This window comes from Neoarthrinium moseri, assembly GCF_022829205.1.
Source record: "Neoarthrinium moseri strain CBS 164.80 chromosome Unknown scaffold106_Wmoseri_CBS_16480, whole genome shotgun sequence".
Lineage (NCBI taxonomy): Eukaryota > Fungi > Ascomycota > Sordariomycetes > Amphisphaeriales > Apiosporaceae > Neoarthrinium > Neoarthrinium moseri.
This window is the reverse complement of record NW_026055220.1, coordinates 17,169-32,672: the sequence shown is the minus strand read 5'-3', so window position 1 is coordinate 32,672 and position 15,504 is coordinate 17,169. Positions and strand designations below refer to the sequence as shown.

Below are 15,504 nucleotides of genomic sequence, written 5' to 3'. Positions count from 1 at the left end.
TGCAGTTCCGGAACCAGGTGGCTTGTTCCGTTGCACATTCTGGACATGGCCGGCTCAGACCCAAATGCAGGTGAAGTTGGCCTACAGCCAATGTAAGCATAGATCACCATATCATATCTAATGAAGTGGAAAGCAATATTCTAGCTTCGCTATGCAGCTTGTACGTTTTTCTTCTTCTGCGTATTCTCAGAAGTCGATATACCAGTTTTACCATGGAGGTCATCGTGAAGTCAACTATCGCAGCTTGCATTTCACTGCGTACTACTCGCCAGGTTTGTCAGGCAAAAGCAACGTGTTTGGCGTATAAATCGCTGGCCATGGCTCTCAATAGAATCATATCTCTCAGTGTCCATTGATTCGAGTTGGACCCCTTTATTTTTCCCCGCATTGAACAGAGCCACGACTGCATCGTGCTTAGTCACACTCAGCGTCGCAATGGGTTCTCATGCTCCAGGTCGAGACTACACGCTACCGAATGAGAGAGAGATTGAGCGAAGATTCATGCTAGACTGGACCGAACGCGTTGTTCAGCACCATCTCTCAAGCCTTCGAGTGTTACAGGAGAGAGTCCAACGCTTCGTGGAAGCACATAATGATTCAATCGCGCAACGTTACCCTCAGTTTCAAGACAGGTGTCGAGGATTTTCTTCACTTGGCTCTGAAATGTTTGACAATTGCTACGGGATATTAAGAACAAGGCTCGGTCAACTAGCGGTCCCATCGCCATTGATTGCCCCCGTGGTCCAGTTCCTGACACCCAGCCTGTTAGTGGAAGGGGTAGCAGAGCTCAGAGCCCGAGTACCCACACCCGGCCTCGAGTCGCTACCAGTTCAAGCGCCCCCATCCTCCGAGACTTTAACGCAGCCAGGTGCATTGCACGTGGAGGGTAATGCCAACGATACAGATGCACTGGATGGTGATAGCTCCGACGATGATACTTCTGACGATCCCGGCTCAGACAGTGCGGACTCGACATATGAACCAGATCATGAGACACCAATAGTTTCCAAGCTAAAGGACCAGCGAGCAAACAAACGGCACGTCAGCCCGAACGCTCCGATAAGCCACCCAAGCAAGAGGCGCAAGTCAACCCAGGGACCACACGTTGATGCAATGATGCAGACTGATTGTACCATACGGCTGGATCAATGTGAAGAAGGAGAAGCTATCTTTCGGGTCGCACATCATCCGAACACATTCTTCGTTCTACGATGCCAGAACCACGATTGTCCTGAAAGGATTGCTAAGTTGAACCCTTTCGACAAATCCCTAGCATTTGAACATTTCAACAAACTTCACCCCAATGGAAAGAGTCGCGGTGAAGCAGAAATCGCGATGGAGAACTCTTTGAGGAGTGAGTGTACCTCTATTCACAGCTGGAGTACATGGCTAATCAAGTCACTCGTAGTCACTGGTCTAAATAGGGTAAAGACAGACGAACTGAAGAGAAGTGCATTCAAATGTGAGTCTTATTCTGTGTGGTACTGCTCGCCGCTTGTCAAACCGGGCGTATCACTAACCCCACTGGCAGGTCGACTGAGAACCAAGCCGCTAGAAGATATCCCAGGTGATCTAGTCATGCAGCCTAAGCCCCCACGAACAGTCCTCATGACTCAGGCTTTGACTAAGCCGAGGACATTGTCACCTGGGAACCCCAGTGTGACATCTTTGCCCTTGGTTACGGACCAGCCTTCACGTCTCACAATGGACGCGTATGATCTCCCCAACAGTGGTGAGAAATCACACTACAAGTGCGGTAATAGTGCACAACCGCACAGGGAGGGCCTCCCCGCATCCGTGACCTCTGACCAAAATCTTAACAAGATACTTGCTACAGGTATCAGCGCGTTCGGAGACTTTGGTGGTAGGGAAGATGGTAGCGGCGAGATCTTGCCGGGTCGCATCATTCCATCTATTGAAGAACCTGAGTTCAATAGTCCGGTGTCAGGCTTTGGGAAGTATGTAACCCATAGCCTTGCACTTCAGTTGGCTGACCATTCACCATCATGTAGGACTCGTACGCCACCAGCCCGACGGTTCGCACGCCAAGTGTCTCGCCGATCTAGCGGTTCTGGTTCACCTTTCTGAGTTCCCTTTGCCTAGATTAAGGGTCTAAGAAGCTGTATTACTATTCTAGCGGATTCGAAAAGGTGTCAAAGTCTATAAAGGTTTACACCCTGGGCTGGAGGCGGGTTGAGGCTTAGTAGTCTGTTAAGTGATCAAAACTGTTTATGCTCAACTCCAAACTCTTTAACAGCAGTGTGTATTGTGTTAGACTACCATTTTAGGTTCCCACGTGCGTATCTCAAAATTCCGGGCTCCCACATCATCTGTGGATGATTGACATCGAGCGGCAATACCGTCTCTGTCTCACTACCTACGTAGACAGCTGGACTACTTCGACACCGTGGGCTAGGAGCCGCGATGCTCTGTCGCCAAGTAATGGTCCACGCAAAGCTATCGACGTTCTCTGGATATGTCTCTCAACACTAGCTGTAGAATCTGTAAAGCAATGGGTTGGCGCCGGCCTTGCCGCGACGCTTTCCATGTAGATACGCAGTCATTATCAATTGGAAAGAAGCACTCCGTTGAATTTGTACTGGATCCACTGTACTGGCAGGTACACTCTACGTATGCCGTAGGCGAAGGCTTGTATGGAACCATGGAACCCAATCGTTTCCCGCTGACTCCGGAAATGAAGCTGTATGTGCTAGCCAGGGGGTTGGCACACAAGGCTCTAGTGGTCCAGAAACGACCTATCTGCAGTGCCATGCTTTCCTCTCGGTAGTGGTCGATGGGGTCTATCAGTGTTGGAAAGAATCATCGCTCCCCCGGCAACAATTTACGGGTTGGTACTACAGAGATAGGAGCTTTAGACCTCTCTGGCATCAGCAGAGGACCGTACCTTTCCCCGGGGGGTTGCTATATGAGCCACCTTGCGGCCATGGCCTGACTAGGCGAGTTGTCGAGGAACTGTAACCCTTGACCGGACTGGTTGGCTCCTAATCTCTCCGCCACTGTCACAGCTTTCGGATATCTCTGCGAACTAATAATGCAGGAAGAAGCCATGTCTTCACGTTCTCCAACAAGTATCAAACCTAGACCTAACAAAGTGGAGATTGACAAACAGTTCCACTTCAAGAAGAGCAACATATCTCGCAATGACATTGATAATCACAAGTCTTATAGTCTCCACATTGTGCGGCGTTGAGGTGGTGTGCCTGGCTTGCCTGACTCGGAGGAGCTTGGCCAAATCTGCCCTGCAGTACGCCTGGCTTGCCATGCACGTCGATGTTGCCTAGCACTGTTATTCTAGGCTCCCAGTCATATAATCGTCGATCTCGGTTAAGCACTTTTCAACCAACTGATTTCAAAACAAGGGGGCCCGAGATAGGCAGAAAATCTTGACTCGCAGGCGACCATCGACAAGTGCACAGTCGCGGATCGTACCCGCCATCTTCGCCAGGGGCACACTGAAGATCCTCGAATCGGAAGTTACCCGCTCATGTTTGATACGTAGGAAAAGCTGGCGGCACGCACGCGAACTGGGTCAAAGCGGGAGCTCCGACGAGAACCTTATTTCCACACCCTAGGAGAGGTGGCCGGTCGTATATCGATAGACGATGGAACAAGATGCCTCTGATTTGGTTTTTTTATTAGGCTTCAGGGTCACGAAAAACTTGCATGGTTGCCTGAACATAGCCCCAAACAGGGTCCCACTCAGGCGGCGGCTATCGAGATGTTCTGGTTCGCGTCCCAGATCTCTCGGTGTAAGGCGCAGACAACTACGATATCTTGACCTCCTTTTCCCAAGGGACATACGAGACTAGGCCCTGCCTAGGCATCAGAGTGCTGATGGCAAACCAGTCCCTTGCAAGTGTACGTCTTCGCTTTGTAGGCCTGCCTTCGGTCAATATCTCTCCGATTCTCTCAGCAATACAGATCTATCGCCCGGCTAGAGGATCAATATCCTCTGACAAGTACGTTCGGTCTGCCAAGTAAACCCCTTGTCTCATGTGTGAAATAGCCACGTGCTGCCATACTCTTGGATTGGCCCCTCCCCCCGCCCCTTTTTCTCCGCTTCCGGCCACCCCGGGCATCGTACCTAGATAAGCAATAGTGGTGACGGCTACAAAGCCGAGCGGCTGGCATATGGTCCTTCGGTATATTTTGAATGCATATCCCGATTCCTCTGAATATCTAAAATGGCACCTAGAGAAAGTTGACTATTGATAGGCAACATTGATCTGACATTATATTCAATCGGTGCTCTTTCTAAGTGGAGGTTCATACGTCGAGTTTACACCATTCCATACATAGAAGATAAACTGAATTTGGTAAGTACAGTACTGTTCTTTTCGAACCGATCGCTCCAGGCTGTGTGTCTCGTTGTTGGTCTGGTCAAAGCTGAACCCAGGGCGCTTACAGATGCAGCCGCCAATGGCGTGCCTCGGGAGGCTGGGAGAGGTTCCCCGCCCGCCGAACCCTTTGCTAGCTTATTAGATGCGTTACCGTTGTCAATAGTACAGGGGACTTATGGCCCGGATTGCGACGATAACATGCGCCTCACGGACCGTTTCAAGTGGGAGTTCCCTATCCCAGCGAGTCCCAACTGGGGGTGGGGAGGGTCAAACTTCTCGGGCAGACCGAACTACGGTCACTTTGTGGCGGCCCGTCCCCTGCAGATCTTCATCACCCAGTCTAAGCAGTACCATCGCAATCGGAGGTCGGTCAGTGCGCTGCATCTCTAGTTCGCAAATTACAGTGAAGGCGCAAATTTGCTTCATATTGGCGAAAGCAAGTTGCTGCTTCTTAGCATTTGACAGCCTTAACCCACCACTACTAGGATTGTAGTAAGGGCGAATCTCAGGATGGTTGCATGGTGCCATGGCCGGCCTGTGCACAAATTGTCAATTCCACCGACCTATACAATGTGACAGGTCATGAATGGAAAGGTGAGCCCCTACTTCTCTTTCATCCACTCGCCATCGTCGTACCACGAACCCATGACTAGTTGCTATGCGACCGCTTAGTGCCCAGGTTATTACTTGGATGGGACTCTGTTGCCTTGCCATTAACTTTCCATACCACACTCAGGCTACATGCTTTTCTCCATCACTGGTTGTTCCCCTCACATGGCTCCAAGGTTGCCACATCCCAATTTCTGGCGCCTCAATCCGATCTTGCTCTCTAACGAAGTTCCTACATCAACCAAGCTGTAGGCTGTCGCCTCACCGTCAACATTTAACATCCAGCAATGATCGCGGGAAGTCACACCCACACCTTCCCATGGAACGAGGGCGACGTCAACAAACGGCATGCTGAGGAATATGTCTCAGATTGCGCTAAACACTATCACCTCCAACGAGACGAGCTGGAAGCCGATCTACGAAGCCTACATCAGCGCTTGATCCAATATAACAGTTATGTAGAGACTCACATTCGACAATATGACCGCCGATTCAAGGAGGTGGTTGGTGTCGATTCCGAAAGTTTTGCCCATGGCTATCAAGCTCTGAATTCGCTTCGAATCCCGCCAGTGGTGAAGAAATGTCGGTTGCCACACGGACTACAGTCACCGACGTTGAGTGTCTTGACTGAACCTATCAACAGTAGCCAGTCAAGCACTCGAAGCGAGGTCCACGTTGATCCAGACGCATCAGGTTCCAAAGGAACGCTGGATCCATCCACCGCTATTGCAGGAGGGACTACAGCTCCAGAGAAGGAAGTAACAAGTCCAGGTAACCCATCGCCACTGTCACAAGATGATGGTGCCCAGGGCCAACAACTTCAGAGCCAAGACGATTCGGGCCCATTGCAGCGTACCGAGAGTTCTGGCGCTAGAGCCATGACAGATCAAGTCGCTGGGATCTCCGGTATCACGTCGGCGACGCCTCATGATGTATTAGATACTCTAGGAGCTAAAGTTCCTCCAAATCTTGACCCGAGAAGCTCCTCAGATCCGCTTCTCATACCACCGTCTGATGTCGCAGAAGACCAAGCTCAGACTGATGAGGACCCCCTAGATGATATAGGGGAGGAAGACGATGACAATCCCTTCGACTTATCCTACGATCCAGCACAAGATCGGGCGAGCTCAGGAGGAGTTTTCACTGGGAAGAAACGAAGAGCTGCCAATGGCCCCTCGTCTGATATCCGATTCAGGAAGAAGCGCCGATCAACGCTGGGCGACTATGTTAACGACCTGTTATGTGTCGAACGTACCATTACAGTTGATCAGTATATTGAAGGAGAAGGAATATTCTGCGTGAAGCAGTGGCCGGGGTATCTTTACGTACTACGCTGCGGCATCGCCGGCTGTAGTGAGAGGATCTCCTACTCCAAGCCGTTCAAAGGAGACGCTACATATAGGCACTTCAATAGGCACTATGCCGATGGAATCAGCCGGTGTGAGGCATACATTGCTGTCCACTATGCCTACAAGAGTGAGTAACACCGATTGTAGGATGATACATACCACTAATCTAGTTTCACAGTTGTCGGGTGGGATAACGTATGGAGGAAGGAGAGAAAGCGACAGATTCACAGATGTAAGACTCCTGCTATTATTTGAGTTTAACTACTATGCGAATAATACTAATCTATTGCACAGGTCTTCTTGAAGACTATCAGCGAGAGGCTGTCACTCAAAATAGTCCTCGTCAACCGTTGTCCAATCTTCCACCTCCTCAAGACAACGCTCTGGGAGAACTCGTATCCCCAATAGACATAACGGCGGTCACGCCGAACCTAGCAGAGGAGCTTACCAGTATTACAAATGAGAATGGTTGCCTAGCCATAAGTAACAGCCTATACCCCCAGACCAGCGACGGGAGTTCTTTCATCAATTGTAATGCTGGCAGTCAACTTATTGACCAGGTTCGTCATCAGAATGGAGTTCTCGGATAGAATCCGACCTGATAACTCCGAGCTGATAACTGTAACAGAGTGCCGAAGAAGCCGACAGTTCTCAATTTACCCAGTCCGTAGAAGGGTAAGAGCAGCACTGTCACGGTTGAAGATACTTAGTGCGAACATCTGACCCCATACAGATCGCACAGACAGCGTACCCCTTTCCCTCGTAGATTCGCTCGCCCTGAAGCAGATACTGAAGTCACGTGAAGTGGAATTGATGGTGTCAATGGCGTCGCCATTGGCAAATCCACACACCGTAACATCATCATCTTCATCATCTTCATCATATTCATCATATTCATCATATTCATCATATTCATCATATTCATCATCATCATCTTCTTCTTCTTCTTCATCGTCGTCGTCGTCGTCGTCGTTGTGGTCAATGGCATATGGTGTCACACACCTTTGAGATCATTCTCTTGCAATCCTTAGGAACCATACACTGTGCGCAGTATCTTCACTGGCACATGACTGACAAAGTCTTTCATTCGGCTTCGACACACAGGAGGGTCTCATGGGCAAGGGTTACGGAGCACCGTGTAACAGTACAGCACATTATGGCCCGAGAGTGTCTTGAAAGCTTGCAGATACTGAACGAGACACACGAGAAGGCCTAAGGTCCTGATAAGTATAGATCGATTGAGGTGCGATTCTCCAACTTTAGATGTGTTCTTATTCAAGACGCTCCACAAGGAGGCGATTACTGATTCTTCTCGTAGACATTGGACAGTTTCGTAAAGCGCACATCCATTTTCTAAGATTTCAATGATGTAAGGGAGCAAGTCCGTTCTTGCCCTCTCTTTCAAGTATGACGCGTCGATTTCCCATCGTGATGGAACCCACAATGGCGCGGCCGAGTTATTCTGCACCTTCGTACAGACAGTTAAGACCATGATCCCTTACTGCCTTGTATATAGAAAATTAAAGTCTCAAGATTCCGGTTCACGCCCTTGCGGATACTTGCGTTACTATGGCGCTGGCCGTTAGCCTCGGCTTATTGCCCGTGTTGGTTTCTGGGAGATCTAAAGCCTTTCCAGTAAGTCACTCTGCAACATTTTCCTTTTTCATTCTTTTTCATTCTTTTTCATTCTTTTTCATTCTTTTTCATTCTTTTTCATTCTTTTTCATTCTTTTTCATTCTTTTTCATTCTTTTTCATTCTTTTTCATTCTTTTTCATTCTTTTTCATTCTTTTTAACAAGATAGAACAGGTACACTTTACATCGATTCACAGGCGAAGGCGGATAGTGATCAGTGCGTCATGGTTCGTGATCGGTATAACTTATAATCTAGGCGTTGCTAGGCAAATATACAGTTAAACGTCGAGCACAGGTCATTTCTAAGGACGCATACTCTGGCCTGCGAAGCTCATCCTCTGAATATATATATATATATATATATATATATAACACCGAAAGCTCTTAAAGCCGTGCGAACTTTGCGGTGTGAATGAAGGGATGTCAAACGCCACGGAGTGGCTTACGGCACCTATGGCGCAGCCGTGGGGCCCGTTACGCAGGTTGGGCTTGCCAGCCCTCTCTCTCCTCCTCCTCAGCCCCACAAACGGACAGGGAGATTCTACATATTTCATTCTTAGTATTTAATACACTTAGGTTGTATCAGAATGCAGGGGCTACGGTCACCGCTAATATGGCATTGAATCCTGCGAGGCAAGAACAGCCACGGCCAATCGCTTAGCACTGAGTAAAACTAACTGTGGGGTAGCCAGGCCGTCTAAGCCAGCCGAAAACTTTGAGAGGGTGGTGTGGGCTCGTCCATACAAAGCAGGCCAAGCCATTACGCGCCAGCCCTCCTACCCGCCGGGCGATGACTTGATGTCGGATTGGCTTCGGGAGGTAACCAACTGGGATCCGTTGAGAGGTCGGAACCATCACTAAAGAGTCTGTTTAATTGTTCAAACTGCCTGTATTTCCAACCCTGTAACTTGCCCAGGCCTTTCATGACTAATTCTTGATCATCACAGCATTATAGACTGCTGAGAAAGTGCTAGTTTAGTGATCCCTGTCCTACACTGCTCTGCTGAATTTCCCAGCACTGGTTTCGCCTTGCGCTCTGTAACACCTGTCACATTACTTGTAGGCACCAGCGACCTTCTCGGCCTGGCCAATACAGGTTTATACGCCTCGTATAGGGTATAAGAGTTACTCAACCTCTCAACCCCCCAACGAATCGCCATTGCTAAAACATTTTCCTTAAACTGTCCTACAGAGCCTGTGACGCGATGTCGCTTGAGCATCGTCATGACATCGATAGACCGTGGAAGCCAGAACACGATAAGCAACGTGTCTCACGTTACATGGCGGATTGCCTGGCCTATCGCAGACCACAGCTGGATGCACTAGAGGCAGACATGGAGGCGACTATCATCGCGCCGCTACGGATGATGCACCAACGGGTTAACGACTTCTACAAGGACATGGATAAAGAGGCCGAGCTTATTATGGAAGAGTTCAAAGACAAAGCTGGCATCGACCCTGAGGACATAGAGGAAAGCCGGCAAGCGCTGTTGGCGCTTCGATGTAGGTGGATCAGCATCATGCCACCTCTGTCTTCCTTGGAGATTCAGCCGCCGATGCCCACATCATTGCCGGCGCCCATTGAAAGCCTCCCCCACCCCACCGAGGATCCCGAATGGCAGGAACCCCCTCCATCAAACACAGCCAGCGACCTCAACGCAACAGCTGCGTCCTTGGATGGTCTTCCTGTTTATACCCTCGACGATGAGGCTGATTCAGATTACCACCCGGATCAGGAACGAAGGACCAGAAAGCCGAGGAGCGGCCAGCCTAGGAAGCGCCAGACGCACAACGAGTCCTCTCCGCGTGGACCGCAGAAGAAGCGGAAGACTCAGAAAAACGTCTCCATACGATCTCCAACACACACCCTACGTGCTCAAAGCCCGCTGACGCCTAAAAGCATCAATGTCGCCCCTGAGGCTCAAATGGGGATCCATGAAACGTCGAACTCTGCTAGTGCCGACGAGGACTGGGCCTTGCAAGTTGCGCTCATGCGTGACAGCGTAGGAGGCAAAAGCAATAGACAGAGTAATGGCGAGGTATAACCCTACCTTAGATCCTGACCAGGGAATTCGACTGATGATTGTGATAGAGTAGCTCTGCCAATATAGACGAGGGGAGTGCTGCCGAGTCAGGACAAAGAGACTTTAGTAGAAGCGTCGGAAACGCCAAGAGCATAGCCAGCTCTGCTACTGACCATACACCTACACGCAAAGGGAAAGAGCCGGAAAGGTAAGTCGTGAATTCACGCAACATTGTTCAACTGTCGCCTGACTTTTATAGGCCGCGCATGTGGCAAGAACCCATCGCACGCCGGGGTGCGCCTACCACTATGCAAGATGGGGACGATCCAGAAGTTGACCCCTTTGCGGAATCATCATAGTCTTCATGACGATCGGGTTTGAAGGTCAATGTGGTTATCGGATCAGCTATACAGGTCCGAGGAGGATGTCAGACGGTATTTTTCACCTCCCGTTTACACACGGAACAACTGATGCACAAATTGTTGCTCTGAGCATCTTGGTTTTGGTGTGTCAGGCAAATTCCAGCCCTCTCGCCAAGCGTCTTCGTTCATCGTTCAACAACCCTCAAGGTCGCTTGATCTTATGACAAGCGATAGTCCCTTGGTTCGCCAACTCAGAATGACCCAAGGCATTACAGGTGGAACATTTGCTCCTTCGCACGTGTTCATTCGATTTTAACTCTTGCCGCCAGGAAGTAGGTTCTTGGGCGAGTCCACGAGTCCAATGGAATGGCGTGTGAGTCCAGGGACGACCCACAAAGTGAATGAACCTTATCTGAATCGTGGACAAGGGGACGAGGAAGCTTATAATTTTGGTATCCATGCGATGACCTATTCAAGGGTCCAAAGGACTCTTAATCTCGACTTCAAGATGCCCAAGTTGAACCATATATATCTCATGTGACTGGGCTGAATATCAGCTACTTAATGCACAGACTACCCAGTTTCGAAAGGATATATCTCTGGAACTGCCTCTCAGAGGGAATAGGTATGTTTTGGCCTCGGCTTGTTCAAGATCAGGCGAGAGGCAGTTCTTACGAAACAAGCTTTAGGGACCTGAATTGTAGTTTGGCAACCAGGTGAGTCTCAAAGTAGAATTTGGGCCAGAACAGGCGGCTCAGGAAACTGGAAGTGCGCTGGAAAAATAAAAGCGAGCAGGGTATTTGGGTAAAATTGTGCAGTCTTCCCTGGCCAGTCTCAGACAGAAATCCACAAGCATCCGCAGTTGAAATCGCTTCAGCTTGCACGAATTCTCATCATGCGGCCACTCGCCAGTGCCGTAGGATTGGCCGTCTTCCACTTGAACCTGCTCGGACCTGCCGTTATTGCCGCCGCGGCAGCCTCTTCAACAAAAGATCCTTCACTGTTCGACGTGGACCACGGTTTTCATGCTGCAGATGTGGAGTATGAAAACGGTCCATCCGGTCCCGATGTGGAAGTAGACAGGGATCTCATTGGCGATATGCCATATGGCATTCGGATTGAATCATGCCAGAACCCAGGTGAGGTGGCCATCACCTTCGACGACGGGCCGTACGAGTGGACGCGTAACATCGCGGAGGCCTTTGACGATGCTGGCTTCAAAGCCACCTTCTTCATCGCAGGCTTTAACGCCTGGCGCAAGATCTACGATACCTCGACGCAGTACCCGAAGCTAGTCAGGGACATTTATGCCGCTGGCCACCAGATTGGGTCGCACACGTGGACGCACAAGAGCTTGGAGAGGGTTGGCAAGGAGAAGCGCATCCGCCAGATTCTCGACAACGAGAAGGCGTTCAACAAGGTCCTTGGCGTCATTCCCACGTACATGCGCCCTCCGTTTGGCGAATGCTACGAAGACTGCCAACAAGACTTGAAAAAGCTTGGGTATCACCTCATCTGGTGGGATATCGATACCAAAGACTACATGTACAACTCGGAGGACTCGTACAACGAAGCCATCGATAGGTTTGATGAGGACCTGGACGACGGAGGCTCGATTGCTCTGTGCCATGATATCAAGTACTACACCGCGCATAAGCTCGTCCCTCACATGATATCGGAGCTTAAGCGGAGGGAACTTAAGGGCGTTACGGTCGGGCAATGTCTGGGAGACCCGGAGGAGAACTGGTACCGGCCAGTTCTGAACAACTAGTGTCGGCCTGGCGGATGATGTCTGTGGAGTGAAAGAGGCAAGAAGAATAGAATTGTTACCTTGAAACGCACTGATAATTGCTGGCAAGGTGTACGTTGAACACAGACTCAGTGTGCTTCGCACGAACGGATTCAAAGTCAATGACTCGCCACGATCGGCGGTGCACTCATGTTGAACACCATGACTTGATATTACCTACTAGCAAAGCGGAGGAAACAAGATGTCTTTGGCATCACTATCCTCACACCCTGTCCCCGGCCGTTACCACAAATGCTTGGCAGGAGAGCCTGAAGGACATGCGATCGATTATATTGGGATCGCGTCTGATACAGAGCTGCCCGCTTTGACAGGAAATCCCAGAACCCTGTGTCTGGTTAGCAATCGTCTTGACTCTGCGGGGTCTGCTTGATTCCACGGGAATGTAACTCACCCCTTGCCGGTATCCGTAGCGCAGCAGCAGCATAGCAGCGAGGCTGGCCAGCAGACGATCTATACACGTAATGTCAATGCATCTGTGCCGGTGGCTTCCCAGCTGCATCGGCAGCGAGACAAGATCAGACTCCCACTTTCCTTCCTTCGGCATATCACAGATATTCACAAGGGAAGAGCTATAACGTACACCCACTGCAACAGTTGTAATGAATCCCAGAGTCGGGCCCACCACTTTGCAGTGGCAGGGGTTCTGGTCGGTGCCGCATTGGAAGCAAATTATGGGGCCCGGTAGCACGCCGCAGTCCATCGTCGCTTGGTCCGTTTTTGGCGCCGGGCCACGGGCGAATGCAGCTGCGCGGATACCTGATGTTGATCGTCGGCCAAAGGCGGACAGGCGGATACTGTAACCAGGCTGCCAGGCCGGGTCTCGCGGGATGTGAGGAGCGGTGAGACACGACAGAGACGGCGCGCGGTGCGTTGGATGTGGATAAGGAGGAACAAATTGCCTGCAGTTGCAGACGATAGCGTCAGGCGTGGTGTGATAATAATCAGGCCAGTCTCCACGTCGAGCGTCAATTTGGACAAGTCAACAAGGTGGTGCTGTTTCGTAGATTACGATTACGATTACTATTTGACTATTGCTCAACTGGACGACTGCCGTTGTGTGCGATCTCCACTAAGGTGCAGACTACTTGGTCGATGGTGATGTCAACTGAGGGGCACATGGGAGAGCACTCTGTGTGAGATAATTGCCTAGGTAAACTATATGCCAACAGGACGGATGCATTGCGATATCGTGCGCCTGCAAACGCATCCGGCTTCAGAGGTTAGCACGGGATGCGGCTGGGCGTCGCTGTAGAAGTCGTATCTCCGAAAATATAGCTGTCACAGAACGGAAGGCCTTTTGGAATGGCGCGGAAGACGTATCGGGCGGGTGTCACATGTGAAAATGTATGTCACAACTTTCGGACTGAGGAAACCCAGAATTGCGGAAGGTAGAAAATGGATCAGCTTTTGGTTTGACCTGATTTTGCTATATGCAATATTCAATTTGATGTCGTTGGATTCATATCTGTAGTAGCCGTTGTACGGCTCTCATGAGTTGCCCCGCTAAACGCCAGTCCCAAGTCTATGCACTCTGTCTATGGTTGGTGGTATCTTAAGTTCATTCGCAATAAAAACAACTTAGATGATCGCCGCAGCGTCATGCTTCTCGCCGTGGAGGACGGGGTTGATGGTCTCGTCGAAGTGCATCTTGAAGTCGCTGCCCAATTGCTTCTTGAGGGCAGTCTGGACAGCCTCGAGGACGTTGGGGAAAACACCGAAGTTGGCCGGGTTCTGCTCGTCGTTCTCGCCTCCCTGGAACACACCAGTGCGGACCAAGCAGGTGTTCCAGCCGTACATGTTACCTCCGACAATGTCGGAAGCCGGGTTGTCACCGACCATGTAGATGTTCTCGGGAAGCTTCTCCTCACCGTGGAGCTGCTCCATCCACGAGGTCATGATCTCGTCGGCGTACTTGTAGGTGGCAGCCTCGGGCTTGCCGTACACGACACGCTCAAGATCGGCGCCAGTCAATGCCTTGTACATGGCCTCCAGCCCAATGCGGAAGGTACCCTGGGACATACGGGGAGTCCAGTGCTCCGTAGGGCAAAGCATGTCACCCTGAGAGAAGTAGATGGGAATGCGCGAGGTGACAGGGTCCTTTGCAATTGTGCCAAGGCGGCCGTTCTCGCTGCGAAGCAGATCCATGATGATTTGCATATCGGTAGCGTAGTCTCGGGAGTCTGAGAAGACAAGAATGGCCTCAATGTTGCACTTTGAGAAGTCACGGGGCTTAGCCGAAGCTCGCTCCCATGGCGAGAAGTGTCGGTAAGGAGCAATGGTCTCGTCCCAGGCGACAATGTCGTTGGGGACAACAATGTCCTTGAAGCCGTAGAGCTCGGCAACTTCACGACACTTGAAGCCTTCTCCACCGACAACCAGGACGGTGTTGTAGTACTCAGCCAGGGCGCTCATTGGCGTGTGAGACTGGATGAACTGTTCCGTCGACACGGGGTTGTGGAGGATCTTGGACAGCTGTTCACAACGAGCCTTTTCAGGCTTGCCAGAGCCGTTGGTAAGGAAGATGTGGGGGATCTTGATGCCGAGCTCGTTGTCACCGTTCAAGATCTCGAGGGCACGCTTTCCCTCCGGAATCAGGCGGTCACCGTGGACCAAGACACCGTCGATATCGAAGGCAAAGGCCATGTTCTTGGCCTTCTTGACCTTGTCGGACTCGACATCCTGAATCTGAGATGCTAGCAGTTCCCGAGTAGGCTGGATCGGGGGCATGCCCGGTCGGGCGGGACGGCCATCAGCGGTAGTGCCCTCGGGGTAGTGGACTGATGATAGTCTCGACTGCCTCTTGGATCGGGGGATGGGCAGAGATGCGCCGAAGGAGTTACGCGAACCCCGTCGCTCCTTCATCGAGGGAGATACACTCAGGTTGTGCATGTACTTGGCAGCCTCGGACACCGAATTCCTGGTGGCAGGAACCTCGATGGGGCCCTCGCCATCATCGCCAGGAATAGGGAGGTTCTGAGAAGGGGAGCCTTGGGGGAGGCTCTGACCGTTAGGCTTGACTGAGGTAGGGCTGAGGGGGGTATCAACACCGAAGTCAGAATCCTCGTAAGTCGGCATCTTGGAGAGAAAGTCTTGAGTCTGAATGGGAGTAGACGACAAAATGTTTACTCGAGGAATATCAGTGGGAGGAAGTAGAAGTGAAGATGAATGGGAGAAACGATTCAAGACCACGTGGAAAGAGGCAGGTCGAAGTATTTATCCGTATCGTGTCAACGCTCGCCCAGTTTCCCCTGAATAATTTTGTTGCTGCCGACGCAACCCATGCCGGACGGTAGGCAGCCCACCATGGCTTTGGATAAGGACGTCATTGTGAAGACCCTGACCATGCTACCGCGA

At 50.9% G+C, this 15,504-nt stretch overlaps 5 protein-coding genes across 5 annotated transcripts; 4 read left to right on the top strand and 1 right to left on the bottom strand.

Annotated features, from left to right (window-relative positions):
- Positions 1 to 435: 435 nt before the first annotated feature.
- JN550_013172 (uncharacterized protein) lies at positions 436 to 2,066 on the top strand (the record flags this gene model as incomplete). Its single annotated transcript, XM_049311730.1, has 4 exons — positions 436 to 1,354; positions 1,409 to 1,462; positions 1,532 to 1,941; positions 2,013 to 2,066. The coding sequence occupies 4 exons, from the start codon at positions 436 to 438 to the stop codon at positions 2,064 to 2,066; spliced, it is 1,437 nt and encodes a 478-aa protein (XP_049164839.1).
- Positions 2,067 to 5,257: 3,191 nt separating this feature from the next.
- Positions 5,258 to 7,122, top strand: JN550_013171 (uncharacterized protein; the record flags this gene model as incomplete). The annotated part of the gene is made up of 5 exons (XM_049311729.1): positions 5,258 to 6,446; positions 6,498 to 6,551; positions 6,614 to 6,879; positions 6,948 to 6,994; positions 7,053 to 7,122. The coding sequence occupies 5 exons, from the start codon at positions 5,258 to 5,260 to the stop codon at positions 7,120 to 7,122; spliced, it is 1,626 nt and encodes a 541-aa protein (XP_049164838.1).
- Positions 7,123 to 9,159: 2,037 nt separating this feature from the next.
- On the top strand, positions 9,160 to 10,337 carry JN550_013170 (uncharacterized protein; the record flags this gene model as incomplete). The annotated part of the gene is made up of 3 exons (XM_049311728.1): positions 9,160 to 9,993; positions 10,047 to 10,186; positions 10,238 to 10,337. 3 exons carry the CDS (start codon positions 9,160 to 9,162, stop codon positions 10,335 to 10,337), a joined length of 1,074 nt encoding a protein of 357 aa, XP_049164837.1.
- Positions 10,338 to 11,235: 898 nt separating this feature from the next.
- On the top strand, positions 11,236 to 12,111 carry JN550_013169 (uncharacterized protein; the record flags this gene model as incomplete). The annotated part of the gene is made up of 1 exon (XM_049311727.1): positions 11,236 to 12,111. One exon carries the CDS (start codon positions 11,236 to 11,238, stop codon positions 12,109 to 12,111), a length of 876 nt encoding a protein of 291 aa, XP_049164836.1.
- Positions 12,112 to 13,728: 1,617 nt separating this feature from the next.
- JN550_013168 (uncharacterized protein) lies at positions 13,729 to 15,225 on the bottom strand (the record flags this gene model as incomplete). The annotated part of the gene is made up of 1 exon (XM_049311725.1): positions 13,729 to 15,225. The coding sequence occupies one exon, from the start codon at positions 15,223 to 15,225 to the stop codon at positions 13,729 to 13,731; it is 1,497 nt and encodes a 498-aa protein (XP_049164835.1).
- Between the last annotated feature and the right edge of the window lie 279 nt (positions 15,226 to 15,504).